The following is a 19,631-nucleotide window of genomic DNA, read 5'->3' on the forward strand; positions in this document are numbered from 1 at the left end:
AGTAACTGCTGCTTTGGTCTGGTGCACACACTGGCAGAGTGAGAGGCATGCAACAGGCCAACACCTAGGTCAACGACAAGTCACAAATGTTCTCTCTCAAAACCCCAATGGGAAAAGCAAAATGCTGGTCTTTCAAAGTGAAGAGATTCCTTTCATTCTTATTATGTTCTCCCTGATGAATGCAAACGTTCTAGGGCACTTGTTTTGTTCAAGGAAAACCCCAGCATAACCTTGTTAGTTCAATGTGTTTACCTTGACCTTAAAAGACAAATCCCACTACTAGAACTACAACTAATAGTATAAAAATAGATATAAATATACCTGTCAGACAAACTTTAACTATCATTGTCTCTAACCCTGGAAAACATTTGGAAAGCACTGAACCACAACAAAACAAATTAGTCTGACTTTTGAATGCAGGCTGTTAACAATCTCTCATTGTAGAGGCAACAGTTCCTGCTTACTCAATACACTAAACCCAAACTTAAGTTACACTTGATATGGCCTATTCCAAGCAAGACCCTTGAGCTTCATCCACTTATTGTGCATGTAAATATTTACTCACAATGGACATACAGGAAATTAGCAAAAAACAGAGAAAGAAAATACTGACATCCACAAGAATAGACTAAAAGTTATCACACAAATTCATTAAATCACCAGAAATATTACTGAGCATTAAGGTAATATAAAAATAAAAAATAAAATAAAAAAAGCCTTTTAAAAGCCGTTTAATTATTCCAGTCCTTGCTCACTTAATGAGTTACAGTTTGACACTTCAGATTCAGGTTTCTACATGACAGAATTTGGAGTGGGAAATACTGAAGCATATTGCAATATGGTGCCTTTTTTGGGCTTTGGCCTAATGTTACAGTGAATCATGAATTATTTAATTATGCCAACTCTCCAAGAGAAATATGTGCGCGCCTGTACATGTGAAGTTAACAACAAAATACAAAACTAAAAACAGTTGTTAACTTGAGCATGGTTACATTTAAAAAAAAAAATCCTTCTAAAGTCATTACTCCCTTGAATTGAAGAGGGAAAAAACAAATACTTACCAAACCACCTGGAAATCCGTTTGTTTAAACTATTCCTGAGGCGTCTATCCTCCCAAGCATTCCTGATCCCAGCTATTCCCACCATGCTTGGCTTTAGAGTGACACCCCAGCTCCTCTCCTTATTTCTGCTCATCAGATTCATGGATTTTTATTCCAGAGCAAGGGAAGGGGGGGGTATAACAAGAGATAAACCCTGACTGAAAACTCCTCATGAGTCCTGTCTTGGTCTGACTTGCTGCCTCCGTCTTGGTCGTGAAACAGGAGTGAGTGAAGGAAACCGTTGCTGACACAGGTGAAAATCTTTTAAAAATACCTGGCCTCATTTTACAGCCACAAGAGCACGCCCCCAGTGCTTTGAGCGGAAGAACCTGCGACGTCATTCTGAGTAAAGAGTAGGAAAACAAAGAACAATCCCCACCCAGACATGACAAGAGAAGCCAGGGAGCAGCCGTGGAATGTGCTTGGAGAAACGCTCTCTCCAGACTGGATTCATGTGGATTTATTTGGCAGGTAGCTGCTGAAAGAGCAAAAGGTGGGCTTTGACATATAGGCTATTGCATTTCGCTTCCCTGTGTGTTCCTATGGCTTTTTAAGGACACAACCTGTATTCCCTCTCTACATATACAAAATACTTAAAAACCGTGCAATTGATATGAGGTCAGCAAAGCCTGCACCTACTATTGTGCCTTGTCTACCGAATGGGTTACAATACAAATGCAGTGGGGACTTAATACAATGCCAGTCAGGATATAAGATTAATGATTAATCAAAGAAGCTGGTTGTAACCAAATCTTACAACAGTATTGATTATGTCCAGTATCTGACTTTTCTTTTTTCTTCTTTTTTAGTAACCAGTGTGTCATAACTAATGATAACCATGCTTTGCCTGCTGTTGTGATGAATTCACACTGACTAATAGACCAATCACGTACTGTATGAGACAGGTAAACAACACCATTAACCTCAGGGGCCTGGTACACACTGGGACAAGTAAGAGTCACTGTACAGAGTCATGGAGACTGAAGACAGGGAAATACTGATCATGTCTGGTTTGGTTTAATCGCTGGTTTACTCCCCTGCAGTCTGTACTGGATAGTTTCAATACCTCACCATCCCCTTCCTCCATTTTCCCTAGAAGATTGATATATTTTTAGTATATTTAGTAAATCAGTATATGACTGAACTATAAGCGTTTTCTTATCCAACTGTAAATCTAAAAGACAAAGTGCTACCAGTGAAACTTGCTCTCTCTCGTGCTTTCCATCAAAGACCGTACACCACCAAGGAATGCACTCTCTAAAGAGTATTTTTGTATATCAACCTAGTGAATGACTAACACCAACCCATCATAGGAAGAGAGAAGTTGGATGATAGTTCTAATCAAGAGAGGAAATCAAAGTGTTGCAACCTGGCACGGGCCATTTGTCAAAACCTGTGATGGTAATGCGGTTGACAGGAAATGGGATGGCGATGTTTTACGGACTTCGTGTATGATCCTTACAAGCAAAACCTCATTAAATCACACGGCTGCACTCCCCCAAGGTATTCTGGAGGAACTGTACAAGCATCATCCCATGTCAGACAGCCTCACAAGCAGTCACCCCACCATATGTACACAAAACCCATGACGCCCTTAAAAGTTGTCATTATGAAACCAAATTTAGAAACTCTCTCTAAAGCAAACCGTCTTGTTATAGGCCTACTTGACAGGTAATACTCTGACATGTTTGTTGGTTGGTTTGTTATTCATTCACTAGAAAAGGGAAACCTTTAACAATTAATTCAATGCAGTTTATGTGTATGACCATGTTGCCAACTTTGATCATCAATACTAAAAGTTTTTGGATTTACAATCTATTTTCATTGCGTTTTCCGTTTTTAGATTTTAAGGCAGGGTTACGTGGACAACCCTGGTCCAGGAGGGCCACAGTGCCTTCTGGTTTTTGTTTTATCCAGATTAAGTGAATATTCCATTAAATGTTAATTGAGCCAATTGTTGGTCTTAATTAGTCCCGATTTCCATGCATTCAAGGTATCCAGTGATTGGCGATTCAGAAAGACCTGTAAAACCTACAGAATTGCTGCCCTCAAGGAACAAGGTTGACTGCCCCTCGGACAACTCAGATTTTTATCATTCATTACAAACATAAAAACAAAAGCCAAATCATACACTTGTTCCAACATGGACGTGCTGAACCTTACAACATGTGCAATCAATTCTGACAGACTATAATACTGCGGTGCAACAGCCCAGATTCCAACAATTTGCACACTCAAGGCACACCTCCAGCTCACGTAATAAAAGGAAAACATCCCAAACAGTCACATCTGTTCTCCACACAATTCACTCTTGACTTTTCATATAGAGAAAGCGAAGAGCTAGACTTTTACTGAAGAACCTACAAAAAAAAGCTTCCAGACAGATCATGGGTCTCCAAGGAGCACAATATCTTTCAAAGACTTGCCAAGACTAGAGCTATGCAGATCCATCAGCTGCTGGGTGTAATTTATCTTGCATACTTGAGCCATGCAGCAGCAGCAGCAGCAGCACACTGGCCAGCTACACTGCAATTTAGATCATTATCCCCTGGGATCTAGTATTCACTGCCTGCGTAACCACTGTGACACGGCCATTAGAAACACCAGGCAATTACAATGAAATCAACATTCCTTGAAATACAATCTGACATTTAATGGTAGGAATTGAGGCAAAATGTGGGCCAAAATATAAGGAATGTCTGGTTGATCCAGAAAAAGAAAGGCTATGAGTTTTGGAAGGGGAAAAAAGGACCGATATAGATCTTTTTTATAGTGTATACAAATATAGACACTCTGTTACTCAGAATTATGCTGTTACCAGGAAACAAAAACTGATATAAATTGAGACTTCCGATTGAGTTAATTTCCTTTAGAAGTCTCAAGATATTTAATGATACAACTACAGATCTGAAGGTGGTTTCAGAGAGTAGTTTTCACAGAACAGCCAACCTGTAAGATTCCAAGTTCACATGTTTTTCCATCCTGACAATGTCTCCAAATAATGACTAGTAAATGGTAATAGTAATTCATCATACATGATATTCCCAAGACAACCTGCTGATTGGGCTTTAAAGTGACCTCAAACATTATAAAGACCCTTTTTGAGCACACCAAAACATGCCTTACATAAATGAGCTGTGAGGTGGCGTGTTCGAAAAGTATTTTTATTGTTACATACTTCATAACAGCATTCAAGCAAGCAAATGATACCTTTCATGCTTGGTGAAAAATGTAACAGAGGGTGGATTCTTTTATTTTACATGGTTGGTTTTTCTCTATTCTTGTGCAACCATTTTGATGACATTATAAACATTTATTTCCTTGCAGCACAGTCAGTGTATTTTTAGGCCTCCCCAGAATGCACCATTATTATTTATTTATTAGCAGACACCCTTATCCAGGGAGACTTACAACATAAGAGCATTACAAATGTTTCCATTGTGTTTCACAGTGATTTCCAGCTTAGGTGGATCTATAAACAGTAGATTCTTATTCTACATTTTAACATTTCTAATTATTATTTATTAATTTGGCTGTAGTGTTTATCCAAGGTGGATAAACGGAAACTATTCAATTATAAACCGAGAGTAATTTAACAAATAATGTACAAAATTCATTAGAAAATGGGGAATAAAAAAAAAAAACTATTGTAGAACTTGTATTTACATGTAGACAAAGCAAGCAGGAAGTGGCCACTCTCCCAGGAATGCCCTTGGTGGAAATCCATCTTCCTTTACTGAGCAGAAAATGATACGGCTTGTTGACCAGCCTGCCTTCTGTGTTTGGGTTTCTTTGGCGCACTGACTGACACCTTTCAGATGTAAAGAGTCTAATTAGAGGCCGTTTTTGGCTGACATTCCCCAGCAAAAACACAAGCAACAGTAAAGATGTTCAGACTAGCCTACGGCCTTCACGTCAATCTGCTTTCAGTAAATGATCTGATCACTTTGTTGTGAGAGGCAGCAAGTAAAAGCAAAGAAAAAGAACAAAAAATACAAAATACAAATACAAAAAAAAAAAGCAGTGAGCTGAAGAGGTAATGAATGACACAGGCAATTGTGCATTTTGCTCATGAGGGGAACTTTAAATACATGCACACTCCAAACTGTTACACGTTCTAATGTCTACCATATTCTTTACGTTCTCCAAACATGTCATTTAATGTCGGTAATTAATTACTGACACACACACACACATGCAGTCGGTTTGCTTCTTTGTTTGTTTGCTTGCTTGCTTTACGTTCCGTACAAAAAGATTAGAGAGCAGGATGCTTTGAAATGAACCCTAGGATTACGTCAAAGGTTGTACTGCAAAAGCACCTCAAGCGATATTCCAAATGGAAAGCTCATTATTTTTTGTGAGCTTAGACCTCAGATCCCAGGTTAGGCATGACATCCTCTTATAATTGCATTGTCCTGGCTGGAACGAACCATTAGCAAGTAATCAAACCTCGTCTGTGACCAGCTTTATTGACACATAATATCTCAAATTCAACCCAGTTACTTCTAATCCCCCATGAAGCAATCAGACAAAGAACCCCTTGATGGCAGCAGTAAAGTACTTTACCGAAGGCATTATTTTAAAATGATCAAAGTTAAAAAAAAAATGTCCAGTAATTATTAATCTTACCAGCACTGAGTCAAAAGAACATATTGGAACAGAGCCCTAGGAGCTGAGGTTCAACCATTCGAATCCAGATCCAGTCTAAATCCAAATTAGTTCAAATGTACAAAAACAAGGTCTAGCCAATACCTACTGTCCAAAAAGTTAATTTAAACCTTTAATTCCACACAAAATAAACACATGGAAAAAAATGTCTTCTCAGTAGAAAAAATACATCTAGTTTGTTTTGTATTGCAAATATTTTTTTGGTGCAGTTCACCATTTCCTTGGAAAGGAAGACAGCACTTGACCAAAGAATGCCACAAATTTAGCTCATCTCAAACAAAGTCCGAGAGCTGGCTGATGTTTTTACAACAATGGACATTGATTTCATCCTCCTAAGTAATTGAAGCTTCCAATAAAGTATTTAAGCGCAGGACAAAATTAACAATCAGTCTGGGAGCATAATTCGATATTCTTGAAACAAAATTATGATGGCTTTAGGTTAGGATTAGGTTTAGGTCCAGGTTATACTGTTCCAGAAACAACAGCTGCCCAGCCAAATCAGGTTGTGCCATTCTAAGAATTGATATGGATAACCGATTAAGGAAGTGTGTTTGTAGGGCTGAAGGGAGGAATATAAACTAGTACTAGTCTAATGCCATTGCATTTTGAGCCAAGTCCAAACTGATGTCAAGAGGAGAGCACCCACCCTGAAAAGATCCTAGGACGCCGCCCTACTTCTGAGGCTTAAGTTTGCAAGTGAAAACCATACTTGACTAGAATGGGACCTCAGAAGACATTTGTGAAATTAAAATGGGCCTATCAAATGCATAATGAAAGGGATAAATATAGATGTCACTCACACGTCTTTAGATTGTGTTTTCGAAATGTAGTTTGGGATTTTTTCAAGATCTTTTGACCTCGTTGTGAAATATGGAATGATTTAATCATTGGTGCGGTCACAGATGCAGAAATATCTGGATCTGATGATTTGCAAGAGCGTTTGTTTATCTTACAGCAGCATCTTTGTAACTCCAGTGTAGGGGTATAATAAGACCTCTGTTCAAAAAGTCACAAGGGTTTGTTTTCTTCTCATGTATCATAGCAAGAACAAAGGACTGGTAATTTATAAGCCCAGATACGATTAAGAGTATGATTGCAGATTGAAAAGGCATACCATTTGAAAATAATTTGTTAGGTAGATGTAAGTTACACACATACCAGATTAGGATATTTTTCATGATTGAGTCTTCTTCCTAACTGAACTGTGCTACATTTGCTAGCCTTTAAGCAGCAGACAAGCAACAGATTTTTCTTTATTCACATATTGAAAGTTCAAGGTTTGGAAACACAATTATTAACTCAGCCTCAATAGTAGGTTTGCAATTTATGCCTTGGGATAGTGTATGTTCTTGGAAGACCTTCTCCACTACAACTACTTCAACATTGTCCAAAAACTGGCAAGAAAAAGCAGCTTATCTTTCCTATTGAAGTTCTTCCTATTCAATTCAACATTTCTCTAATATTAATTTTTAAAAATACTTTAAAATGCCAAGTCATGCAAAATGTAGGGCCCTAGCCATTACATATTGAATTTCCTTCACATTTCAAATTTGAAAGAACCAGCCCTACTTCCCTCAATTTCTAAGGCAGTTACTCTCTTTAACAAAAAAGTCCTCTTTACATACAGCATTTTTATCTATTACACAATGTCTGACAATAGACTAATCAGTTCCATGATTTACATCTTACAGTACTGCTTAGTGAAAGCAGAAGTACACATGGCTATTGTGAGTACTTAATGCTGACACTATCCACATTTAGCTGGGGGATACAATAAATGGTGTTACAAAACCATTATTCACTAAATGATTGAACCACAATGCATATTACCCATAATTACCTTTTTTTTTTTTTTTTTTTTTTTTTTTTTTTTAATTCAAATACCCATTCCAAGAAGCACCTTTTATACTGCTGGCATTATGGGAGGCTCATAATGGGTTAATTCCTGTAATCCCACAAAGCTGGCTAATTCCTTTGGCCTAGGGCTGCAGACTGGGCAGAATGGCTTGGATATGAGCAAAGTGTAATTCCAAACACAATCCAATTCTTGGAATTCCAGAGATCTGAGGAGCAAACTCTGCTGGCTGTTTTGTAAAAACACTGTCATCATGTGCCCTCCCTCCACAATAGCCCTCACCACTGCTGCAGAATCCATCATACCATCGCCACCTGCTTATCAGGAAACTACCTTCGGGGGAAGCCAGCAGACAGAAACCCTATAAGGGAGTTCAACAATACAAATGGGATGTCCTGCCCCGTCAACAGCTCGGAGTCTGAATGGTGCAGCAATCCAAAACACACTGGACTTTCAGAGTTAGATATGCTTAAAGTATTTTATTGCATACTTAAGTATTCTAATTATGGCTTACAGGGCCTTGCAACACCTCAAGGTGACAATGCTAAGTGCTTGGGGGCTGAGGGCTATGTGGTAAATGATTAACACAGTATTGATATTTTCTATTAATATTCCACTGGAGGCTGTTCAGGTTAAAAACATTTCCAACCACAATCAAACAGTCAATGCCGGTGCTGGACTGTGTGGAAGGACAGAATATAGACAAACTGAACAATGTAAATAGGCTCTCTTATGAAAGAGCAACAAGTATCTGTTTTTCATTTTTACAGATTGGATGAAAAAATGTGGCAGGCCAGAATGGTTTTAAAGGTTTCATGTCTCCAGGGAGCAGAGATACTTCAGAGAACTTAACATCAAACCTCTTTATAAATACTAGCTAAGTATGATTTTTATTTTATATTTTAGAAATTAAGTTATTATATATACAGCACCAAATATCTCCTCTTCAAGAGATTTTCTCTGTGGGTGTTTTTTTTTTGTATAGTGTCATCAATTCCTTTTTTAGAGAAAAAATTCCTTGTGGAAAAAAGTTTGCATAACTTCTTTTCATTACTGGACAAGGAAAGACTAAAGGGTCAAGGGCATTGTTAGGGATCCACAGAGTGCGGCGCTCCCATTCATTCTTCACATTCCTCTTTTTCAACTCATCTTCTCAATCCACAGATTCAGGCTGATAAGTTTGTATTGTTAAATGTAACAAAAAATCAGTTCACAATTGGAAACCATTGAAAACCTTTTGCTTCCTAAATAAATTCATGGTTTTAGGCAAGTACTATGTATTTAACTAGAGTAAACATACACCATTGAAACACTATTCAGCACCATTATGGTGTCTTGTTTAAGGGAATTGAATCTAAATTTTATGTGAGTATATGATATAGGAGAAAAATAAATGCACTTTCAAAAATAAAAAAATAAAATAAGTGCAAGATTTTCCATAGACATACTCTTTTGGTTAAACAAGGTTAATAGGCAGCAAATCCATGGTTTTAACCGCAGAGTGAAATTTTTGATAACTGATAAAGTTTGATACTCTCCAGATATATCTGCACCCATCAGTAAATGGAAGATTAACTGTGCTGCGCTTTAGGTATCGATTGCTCATCTGCTGCATCACAAGTTAATGCAACACATTTTACATGCTGTGTGACCTTAGCCGCGAGGTGAAAATGAGCAGTTTGTGCCTCTTTGTTCAGCCTGTGTAAGAGGAAGCCAGTGTACAGCACGCCGCAACAGGAGAGATCTGGTTTTCCAATTACACTGAGCTTAACAACACTCTCTAAAACAAAGGGACATTCCTAAGAGTCAGGATTAGATGTTTTTTGCGGACACAATACAAAAATATGCCCCCATTTAACAGTGTAACTTGATATTTATCCTACTTGTATAATGGAAAAATGCATGGGCGAGAATGAGGCACCATTTGAATGTGCGTGTTGCAGATATTGTTTCATTGCACAATTTAGAAGAAAATAACCAAGAAATATAAAGGCTTATGAATTTTAGGACAAGGGCACACAGATCTCCAAAAAAGGCAAACGCGTGACCCCAAAAAGCTGGGAACGTAACAGAGGTTCATGGAAAATATAAGCCTAAAAACACTTAATGTCCTGCTCAAAGGCTTAATCTACAGCCACCAACAATCTCCAGAAAGAAATGAGAAATTGTTAAGAGACCACTGTGAAGCTGTGTTTTGCATGTTGTCCATTGTCCAAATGCATTTTGCAATGTAGTGCGATACATACAAAGTGCATCTCTCCACACACTTCCTTCACATGCAGAAAATACATGTATGATGCATAAAGAAAACAGAAGTGGCAAACTAGACAACCCCCAGTTACACAATCAATCCATATGGATTTGTCATGTGATGGTCAAGTCATCACCCGTGTTAATTTCACAACTATAATTACGATCATTACGTGGGTGATAATCTAGTATCAAGTCATGTTCACTGGAATAAATCTCTTGTCTTGTGCAGGAGAGCGGGGATTAATTCTGTTGCTGTTCTTAATTCCCCAAGATAAAACACAAATGTAGTTGACACTGCCTTTTGTCTGGGCAAAATCTCTTCATCTGCATTTAAAAGCTTACAGCCTGGCCTAAAAACAAACACTCAGGAGTTTCTGAGCGGCTCCACCACTAAAGGCAGAACGCAAAGGCAGACCTCATTGTACCAAAATTTCCGGTAGGAACCTGGTCATTAGTGGACTGGGTGAAGGAGCAGGCATTTGGCAGGGTTAGGCGTGTTCAGTTTGACAGCGTTTCCCTGCCACACGGAAGTGAAACGTGTTGAGTATTGGTGTTATCAGCAAGGGCTGAGTGTTTGCAGAGTGAAAAGGAGTGACTGTGTACATTTTGGATGCTCTGTTTAGGTTCTCCATCTCCCACCGCAATGAGGCTCCATTTACAAGATTGATAAAGATAATTGAAACCAACACTGATGTAGTTTGGCAGACTAGACTTTTCCTGTAGTACAATATATGGCTCACTATGTAATTTGATGATATGTTATGCTGTATTAATAATTCAAGTTAAAAATAATATTAAATATAAAATTGACTAATTAGAGTACTTGCAAACAAACACATTTCTCAAACATTTTAATAGAAGTGGAAGAAAAACATTGGAGAGCAACTACTGCAAGTCATATTACACTATGATATGTGCTAGTTGAATTAAATATTGCAGGTGCAAGAAAAGCATGTCATATGTAAATTCTTGCAAATGAATGTAAATGTCAAAAGCTGGATATAATTAAATTCGAATGGCAGTCAAAGTTAAAAAAATAAACCTCAATTTTTCACTCGTTTCAAACTGTATTTCCATTTTGCAGAAATTGTTTATACAGGTTATGCAATTCTAGTCCATAGAGGGTCACCCGGATCATCCAACGTGCCAGAGCTAGCTAATCTGCAAGCTTGTCTGATTTTCACAAACAGCATCATGGTATAACAAGAATGAAGCAATCAGGTTGCTGTACAAAAGAAGAAATGTCTGATTGTGCACGTGTGCGTGCGTGTGTCCTGGGGCCAGGTCTCCCAGCAAGCACACTGTATAGAGATAAAGCACGATGTAGACACCCCAAAGTGCGCCAGCCTCAGCTTGCTGCACAGTAACTGACTGAAACAACCCCTCTTTAAGACTAAGAAGGATATAATGGGATCAGTTACATTGAAATAGTTTCCGTAAAGCCTCTATGGGACAAAGCCTGCAGGATACAGGCCTTTTAAGGTGGGATATTTTGCTAGTAAAGCTGCTGTCAGCCTGACACCCAGTTCTCAAGCCTGGCCAATGGGCAGATTAATGAAATCCTCGCAATCCCTCATAAGTAAGGTCAGCAGACACGCCTCCAACACTAACACTGCAGTGCAAGAACTGCAGACTCCAAGAACAACGGACTGGCAGCCAATGGGAGTAGGTAGACTTCAGGTCGTGACGCAGGCTATTTAAAAAAAGGTAACAGAGCAAGTGCTTGATATGTCAAGGTGTACATGTACAAGGTGTCCCTTCTGTGTACATTTGCGGGTAAGTGGTGGATATGGATGGTAATGACAGAATGCACCAGTACACATGAATCAAAGACCAAGTGGGCCGACACCTGGCAGATGAAATTCAATGTGGACAAGTGCAAGGTAATACATGCAGGTAACAAAAATGTCCACTATAATTAAACTATGGGAGGTACAGATCTAGATTAAGTAACGCATGAGAAAGACCTAGGAGTCTATGTGGACTCCTCACTTTCTCCATCCAAACAATGTGGGGAAGCAATAAAAAAGGCAAACAGAATGCTAGGGTATATTGTCAAAAGTGTAGAATTTAAAACAAGGGCAGTAATGTTAAGACTGTACAATGCGCTAGTTAGACCTCATCTGGAATACTGTGGACAGTTCTGGGCTCCACACTTCAAGAAGGATATTGCTGCTTTAGAGGCAGTTCAGAGGAGAGCAACCAGACTTATTCCAGGTCTGAAGGGAATGTCCTACTCTGAGAGACTGAGGGAACTGAACCTTTTCACCCTGGAACAGAGGAGACTACGTGGGGACTTGATCCAAGTCTTCAAAATCATGAAAGGCATCGACCACATCAAACCAGAGGAGCTTTTCCAGATCAGCAGGGACACACGCACCCGGGGACACAAATGGAAATTGGGCTTCAAGGCATTCAAAACAGAAAACAGGAGACACTTCTTTACACAGAGAGTAGTCACAATCTGGAATAAACTACCGAGCGATGTGGTTGAAGCTGAAAGTTTGGGAACATTTAAAATAGTCTGGATAGGATCCTTGGATCACTTAGATATTAATGAACACCAAATGAGCACGATGGGTCAAATGGCCCCCTCTCGTTTGTAAACTTTCTTAAATCAAAGTGTACTTTATAGAAGGATAATATCATGATAGGGATATTTTTTTTTTTTTTTTTAACTGCAATGCAGTGAGCTGCAAGATGATGACCAGGCTTCAGTAAAGAAGTGTCCTCTCTGGATGACCCAGTGGAACAGCAGGGCCTGTCTCTCAATACCACACGACTTCCAACTAGAGAACGCTAATAAAATCAAACCAATAGCACTTTCTAAATTGAGTTGGTGAGACCATTAGTGTTAACCTCTCGTAAATAAAGCAAAGAGTGACTGCAGGTTCTTAACCCACAGAAAGCATGGCTGTCAGAGGCAGGCAGTAGGAGACTGGATCACATAATCACAGCCTAGGAAAAACACAACAATGATGATTACAACAACACACTGACCTGCAAACTTGTATACTTTCTTAAGTAAACCCTTTTTTCCTTGTGCAAAAATGATCCTCATCCAAATTCCTGCAACAGCACTAACTGCCATATGGAAAGTCAAAGCATGTCATTTACATTACAGTATTTAAAAACCAAGTCAATGATTACCATGCATTTAGAAATACAATTAGCATAACTATCCATTCAATTGCTGATTATAAAGTTCAGGGGAAGAAAAATTATCCATTATAGTTGACTGGAAATAGTCAGTTTTTGCACTTCATGATTGGTTTAAATACATTATGAATACATCAGAGTTTGGCAGGAATAGATATTAGCTGTAAGACAAAACCCAGGAGACTTACTTAGAGACACTATCGAAGGGTTGGGGAAAAGCACAGTCTCTGGATAGTAGAACAAGGTATTGTGCCTTAATTATACTAAAGTAACTGGGTGATCTTTCTAGCAGAGAAAGGGTTGCTCTGTAAACAGCATCATGCTTGTACAGAGAGTTAAAGCTCTTTAACGCTTACACAACCCGGAGTAATTCTTTAACACAATCTGTTAACAGTGCATGGGGACTTCAGTGACATCAGTATAATTCACAACTCCTTCCACAGCAAGGTGCCCTAAAAAGGTGTCCTAAACAATTAAATGATCTGCAGCTCTGTTTTGTAATCTGGAGACTTCAGAATATCAGTCAAGAACACTCAAAAACTTGGTCTGTAGACTGCAAATGAACCATAAATTAGGCCTTTCTGTCATGAAAACAAAACCCACATTCCAATGTCTACTTTAGGAGTATAATAGAATGGCAGAAGTTGACATTTGCTTTCATTTCTCTTTGGTCAACCAATCACATTCAATTAGATGAATGGATTTCATAACGCAGAAATTGAATTTGTGGAAAATTACACTACTGACGTCCTATGGTGTAGATATGTCCTTTGTAAGGTCTACAGGCTTTTGTAAACACAAATAGCACATAATACAATATAAAATCACTCCTGGAGAACTGTCCAGTAGTTCTTTACTACTGCTGAAGACTTCCATGGCTTAATGGATTGAGACAAAAAGTACAATCCCCTGCTAAATTACACAGAACATGCAGAACTGGTACACTGCAATGCTTTGCTAAGATTCATTCATCATGCCTAATAGAATGACCAAGTGAAAAATTGTTCAGTCTCCATGACCTAGCTTTGGCCACCCACTTCAAACCAGCTCCAAGGAATCCAATGCATCGGGATGAACCATGTCTGACGTGGACCTATATCCAACTGGGGCTATCTATGGAGCCAAATAAAACATTTACTCAGGTGTCATGTCTGGGTTTTCAGTGGGTTTCTGGGGAAAGTTCACCACTTCATGTAAAGAGCAGGTACTTTATTCAGTCCTTGCTACCATATGACAACGCCAGCTAAGCAATAACACAAAATGTACAAACAGAGCATATGCAGAGACTTATTTCTTCCGATACTGATTACAGATAGGCCTGCTGCTTTTAAATTTTAACATTAAAATTATTTAGGCTGAATAACTTCACATTGCTCTAAAAACTCAACTGTACTTAAGGTATGAAATAAATCCAGACGCAATAACGGGAACTAGAAAAAGGTGCACAGAAAAAGAAAACGGGTCTCTGGTGCATCAGCAGTAACGTAGGAAGTAGGTTTCCACGCTAATAACCAGACTATGATTTACAGACGGAAGTCAGGTGGTGGAGCAACATTTCGACCAATGAAAACATTCAGTGAACAGAAGACAATCAGAATTTGCAAGTAAAATCCTCAGAGCTATAAATACATAAAGAAAAGAGGAAGGGAGAGGTATGATGCTACAGAAACAAAGTAACAGGACAATATAGTTAAACTAAAAGGTATATATCCATGCATTTATAGTCTGTAAAATCAAAACCTGCATGTGTAACAGCAGCACGGCTGTGGACACAGCATATGGGACATGGATAGGCACATGGACACCATGAGATTCAGCGACATCTCAATGCTATGGGACCTTTCTGATAACAGTGCATTTGTTTTCCAATAGGAGAAAATACAGTACATACAAAAGTTATATCACTTAGAAGGTTAAAATGCCAAAATTCACCATACATTCTATATCAGAAACTAAATGTGAATGAAAACAACTTTACGATCAGTAAGGTATTTTTTTTTTCTATGCTATATATTTAAAAGAAATGTCAATATGATAGCCAAGGAGACAACATTGATGACACCATCCCCCTCCTCTCCAAAAATATCAGTTTAAGATTTATTTGCTTTTAAATATAAATGTTGGCTCTTCTGGTTAATTTAGTACTTTGCTGCTTTCTCTAGAACCATAAGAAGACAAATTAATGTCTTTAAAGCTTCTGCCAAATTACTGATATTCAACTGATTTAAATCTGGGAAATGCATTTATACATTTCAAAGTTCTGGAACTGAAATCTCTTTTACCATTTTAATTCCTTCAAGTTAAAATGAAAATGTGATTTCCTTATCAAATAATACAGCCATTCGTTTTCTCAACGTCTTTCGGCAAGGGAGTATTTGAAAACGCTTTCCTATCTAAAGCATGGGAGTGAAAGGAAAAATCCTATACATACCTTCCAGGGAGATTAAAAATCAGTCTCGCCAGCTCTCCCTGGGGAGAGGTTATGATTTCCCTTGGGGAGGTTAGAAACCCCAGCAGAGTTTCTGCAGCAAAATCCCCCTTTTTGTCCCCTTCCTCAGCTGCTCAAAGCTCAGTGTTGGGACTGAGCCTTTCCTCCCTCTGTGTACACTCTTTTCTTCATCAGTGAGGCACACCTGTCGCCCTTGCTCACCGACCTTTCATGTTGCCCATTCGAGACAAGGAACTTCTATCCAATTAGTGAAAACTCTGCGAGCTGCAGCCAGCTCCTCCCACCACATCCTGCCCTGAGCCACACAGAGCGTCACAGTGAGCTCCACTCGCACAGCCCCGGCACTCTCCCACACCACAGCATTTACACACACAAATGATTAACAATCACTACTTCAGGAGGCAGTCAACTAGGTATTAAAAGAAGGCAGGCAGGGCCTCAAGTGTAAAGAGAAAAAGGTTTGGGGATGTATTTCACTCTCTCCTACTTTATGCAGAGTGCAAAAGACCTTTAACTTATTTGATTACTTTTGCGGAGTTAGAATGCTTTTGCAACACCTTCTTTTGCACGGTTGGCTTACCGCGGAAATGTGAAAAAATAAAAGTGAGTAACTTGTCTAAAATTATGACTCAGCTTTACTATTGTGCAAAAAAACCTGAACAGTATAATATTTTTAAGTTAATTAAAATTTTCTGTCAAACAGGAGGTACATTTTCAAAACCAATTAAATACATTATACATGCATTTCAGCAATATATTTTAAAATGGAAACTGAATAATGTGGTAGTAACTTGCATTTGTGATTTTACCTGAAAATCCTGCATAGTATTCCTTATAATTGAGATGATAAATGACAAGTAGAAGGGGTTCAAGAAAACTGACAATTACAATTTCATAAGAAAATAAACACGTGATTCGTAAACTATGCTTTCCTACACAATTAATGACAACTCCTATGCAAGGCACTTTCTTGATAGTGGGACTATTCCCCTTATTCAACCCTCTGCCTAATCTAACTAATCCCTTTAACAAGTTTAAATCCACATGTCAATGCACTGCTCTGAGCATGTGCTCGCCCGCAATGGGGCAGTTGCCATGGAAAGCCCCAGCCACCGACCCGTCCACACACTGGCGTCATGGGGGCAGGTGTGCTGCGTTTGAAAACCAGCGGGACAGAGCTCTTAATTATTCTTCTGCTCTCCAGTGCAACTGGGAACATTGCACTCCTGCTAAGGGACACATTTTTACATGGCAGCAACATACTATTAACTTTGGAACTGTCTTATTATTGTATTCATAGGAGCATTTAATATCCTTTTTTGATCATGCATTATGCAACTTATCCAAAATTCACTGTGAATACAAATACATCAAAAGGATGAAATGAGGCTTTAAAACCCATTAAACAGCCCCAGTCTGTTCAGCCAAAATGAATAATGACGCATACATTTTTTTTTTAGATGTTTTTATTCCCCCCTGTTTATGTAAGAACTATGACTTGCCAGGGACTGTGTGGATCTAGAGTACAAACATAAGCTGCTTGGCTGATAAAAGTTCATATTTTTCTTTCGATAGATTTGTAGAAAAGCTGCCTTTTATGCTCATTATGCCTTTTTAGCAGTCCTGCTTTGGAAGTACACCATGTTGGCTCTTATGAGAGGAAAATCTATATTTTTCAGATAATAAGGACACACTCCTCATAAACCTCCATTTGATATGCTGTAATGTGGTTTTGTATTTTCCCCTCCCTGACACAAAGTGTCCCTGGACACCCTGGACACATTCCCGAAGTATAATTTGACATTTGTATTTGACCTCTTGCTGATTTCTTTAATGAAAATAAGAAAGCAGTCTGTCATTCAGCTCTTTTGCATGACCCTATGGAAGCACCCTCCTTAGACATATAATATCTTTGGTTATTAAGGTCGAGTTTCACGAGTGCATTCCAGAGTCCACTGTTTAATCAGCTGCCGTTTTCGAGTCCTACTCTGCCTTTTCTGGGTGTTCTGGCTTGGCGAGAGTTACCAAACCACATTCAGTAGCCTGTCTTCTGGAGGTCCTATCAACAGATCCATGATGGACTCATCAACACACAGTAGCAGAAACTCAATAGCCAAACCACATCTTCACAGTTTACTAGGATCAGTGATGCATGATGGGAGTAAGGGAAGCACTGTGTAATGCAGTCATGCTAATAGCAAAATGTTTTACAAACAATAACATTTGCCAAAGCATGACATTTTATTAGGAGTTTAGGTTAAAATGGTTACCAGCTCGGTTTTAAACACCAGCATGCTGACTGAAGGTGCTCTCTGCAATTATGAATGACCTTTGTTATATGTTCCATTTTTTTGTAAACTTTAGTTTTAGACAGATGAGTGTTTGTTAAATATTTTCAAACACTTCCATCAGATACTGTCACATCAGTTGTGTTTCTCAGTAGGGAGGCTCGTTCAACTGCAAAACTGATGATGAGATTAAAAGAAATTAAATAGATACCGTGTATCACTAACAATGACTGTATGAAGAGTATGGGAATTTGGTATTTTGCTAAAGTTTTTTGTATGCATACCTTATTACCATACGTAAGCTAATAAAAGAAACCCACACAGGAAGAAGCCAGACATTCCAATGAAGACTATGTTGATGTCTTAAAAATGAGTTTGTATAAGAAGTAAGTAGTATCATTAAACAAGTTCAGTCCTTGAATTGGTGGAGTGAAACACTGAGGTAATGTCAACTAGGTCTGCATCTGGTACAAATGCAGGAGGCAAGACCCTTTCATCCCTTTAAGAAGGTGTACAGGGAGCTTGTAAATACTGAACACTAATTAAACAAATTGGCACTTGGTGAGCTGTCACTCATTAACGATTAAACATCCTCCTCACACACCTTCCATAACGAGCGGTCTTCCTGACTCCCTTTGAGGTAAAAAAATAAACAGCTTTTTGCTTCAGATCTGGAAATCCCCATGCATTTATTTTCAAACACTGAACCAAATAGATTTTATCCAGCAAATGCCTTGACGATTACAGATACTGAAAAAATACAAATAAAAGATATATTAAGTTTGCCTAAATTAATCAGTTAACCCTCTCTCTAAAACTCTGTGCATCTTGAGCATAATTCTGAAGGATGTCTAAAGGAGAGGTGTTTGGCTGCTTAGACACTCATTGAAACAGTATTTAAGGCTCACAGACTGGGCAGAAGTTTCTCGTTCCCTTTATCCATGGGAATGCACAGTCCCACCACCTAGACTAAAGGAAACGCTTCTGAAACAGCAGCAGTAATGAGTTCCTGTCTTTAATGTTTAACAAATTTTAGTTCAGAGGGGCTGTTAACTGCAGGGACTCCAGCCTTCCTTCTCAGCAGCTAATAAGACAGAAGAGCAGTTGATCCCCTTGAGAAAACTTGCTCCCACTTACACAAGAACAAAAGACACACCTGTGAAGTTAGGAGGAGGTGCATGGTACATCCCCCCCCCGCAGACAAGCAGTGGCACATTCCTAAGAATATCATAATGCCAAATTTCTTCATAATTAAAAACTTTTTCCTGAATGTTTAAAAAAGAAAATATTAAAGACAATATTAAATAAATAAATAAATAAATAAATAAAAGGTGTAATGGTGGTTCTCATACAATAGTTTTTTTTTTTCCACCTATGGAGTTTAACAGAGGGTCAATTGGAATACCAAAATCATGCAGTTTTACAATGTTCTGCATAAATAAAGATCAATCTAATATACACTCACCTAAAGGATTATTAGGAACACCTGTTCAATTTCTCATTAATGAAATTATCTAACCAACCAATCACATGGCAGTTGCTTCAATGCATTTAGGGGTGTGGTCCTGGTCAAGACAATCTCCTAAACTCCAAACTGAATGTCTGAATGGGAAAGAAAGGTGATTTAAGCAATTTTGAGCGTGGCATGGTTGTTGGTGCCAGACGGGCCGGTCTGAGTATTTCACAATCTGCTCAGTTACTGGGATTTTCACACACAACCATTTCTAGGGTTTACAAAGAATGGTGTGAAAAGGGAAAAACATCCAGTATGCGGCAGTCCTGTGGGCGAAAATGCCTTGTTGATGCTAGAGGTCAGAGGAGAATGGGCCAACTGATTCAAGCTGATAGAAGAGCAACTT

At 38.6% G+C, this 19,631-nt stretch overlaps 1 protein-coding gene across 8 annotated transcripts in view; it reads right to left on the bottom strand.

Annotated features, from left to right (window-relative positions):
• Positions 1-19,631, bottom strand: part of LOC136717248 (pleckstrin homology domain-containing family G member 3) — an 89,836-nt gene that overhangs the window by 43,760 nt on the left and 26,445 nt on the right. For 2 of the 8 annotated variants that reach the window (XM_066694765.1, XM_066694766.1), the window contains exon 1: positions 1,062-1,347. The exons of 4 other annotated variants lie outside the window; for them this stretch is intronic. In XM_066694765.1, coding sequence (XP_066550862.1) covers positions 1,062-1,203 — 142 coding nt within the window. In that variant the 5' untranslated portion in view covers positions 1,204-1,347. Of the gene's footprint in view, positions 1-1,061; positions 1,349-15,466; positions 15,753-19,631 lie in introns of those variants that run through there. 2 more of the 8 variants (XM_066694771.1, XM_066694764.1) reach the window with 2 other exon arrangements.

This window comes from Amia ocellicauda, chromosome 21 (assembly GCF_036373705.1).
Source record: "Amia ocellicauda isolate fAmiCal2 chromosome 21, fAmiCal2.hap1, whole genome shotgun sequence".
Classification (NCBI taxonomy): Eukaryota; Metazoa; Chordata; class Actinopteri; order Amiiformes; family Amiidae; genus Amia; species Amia ocellicauda.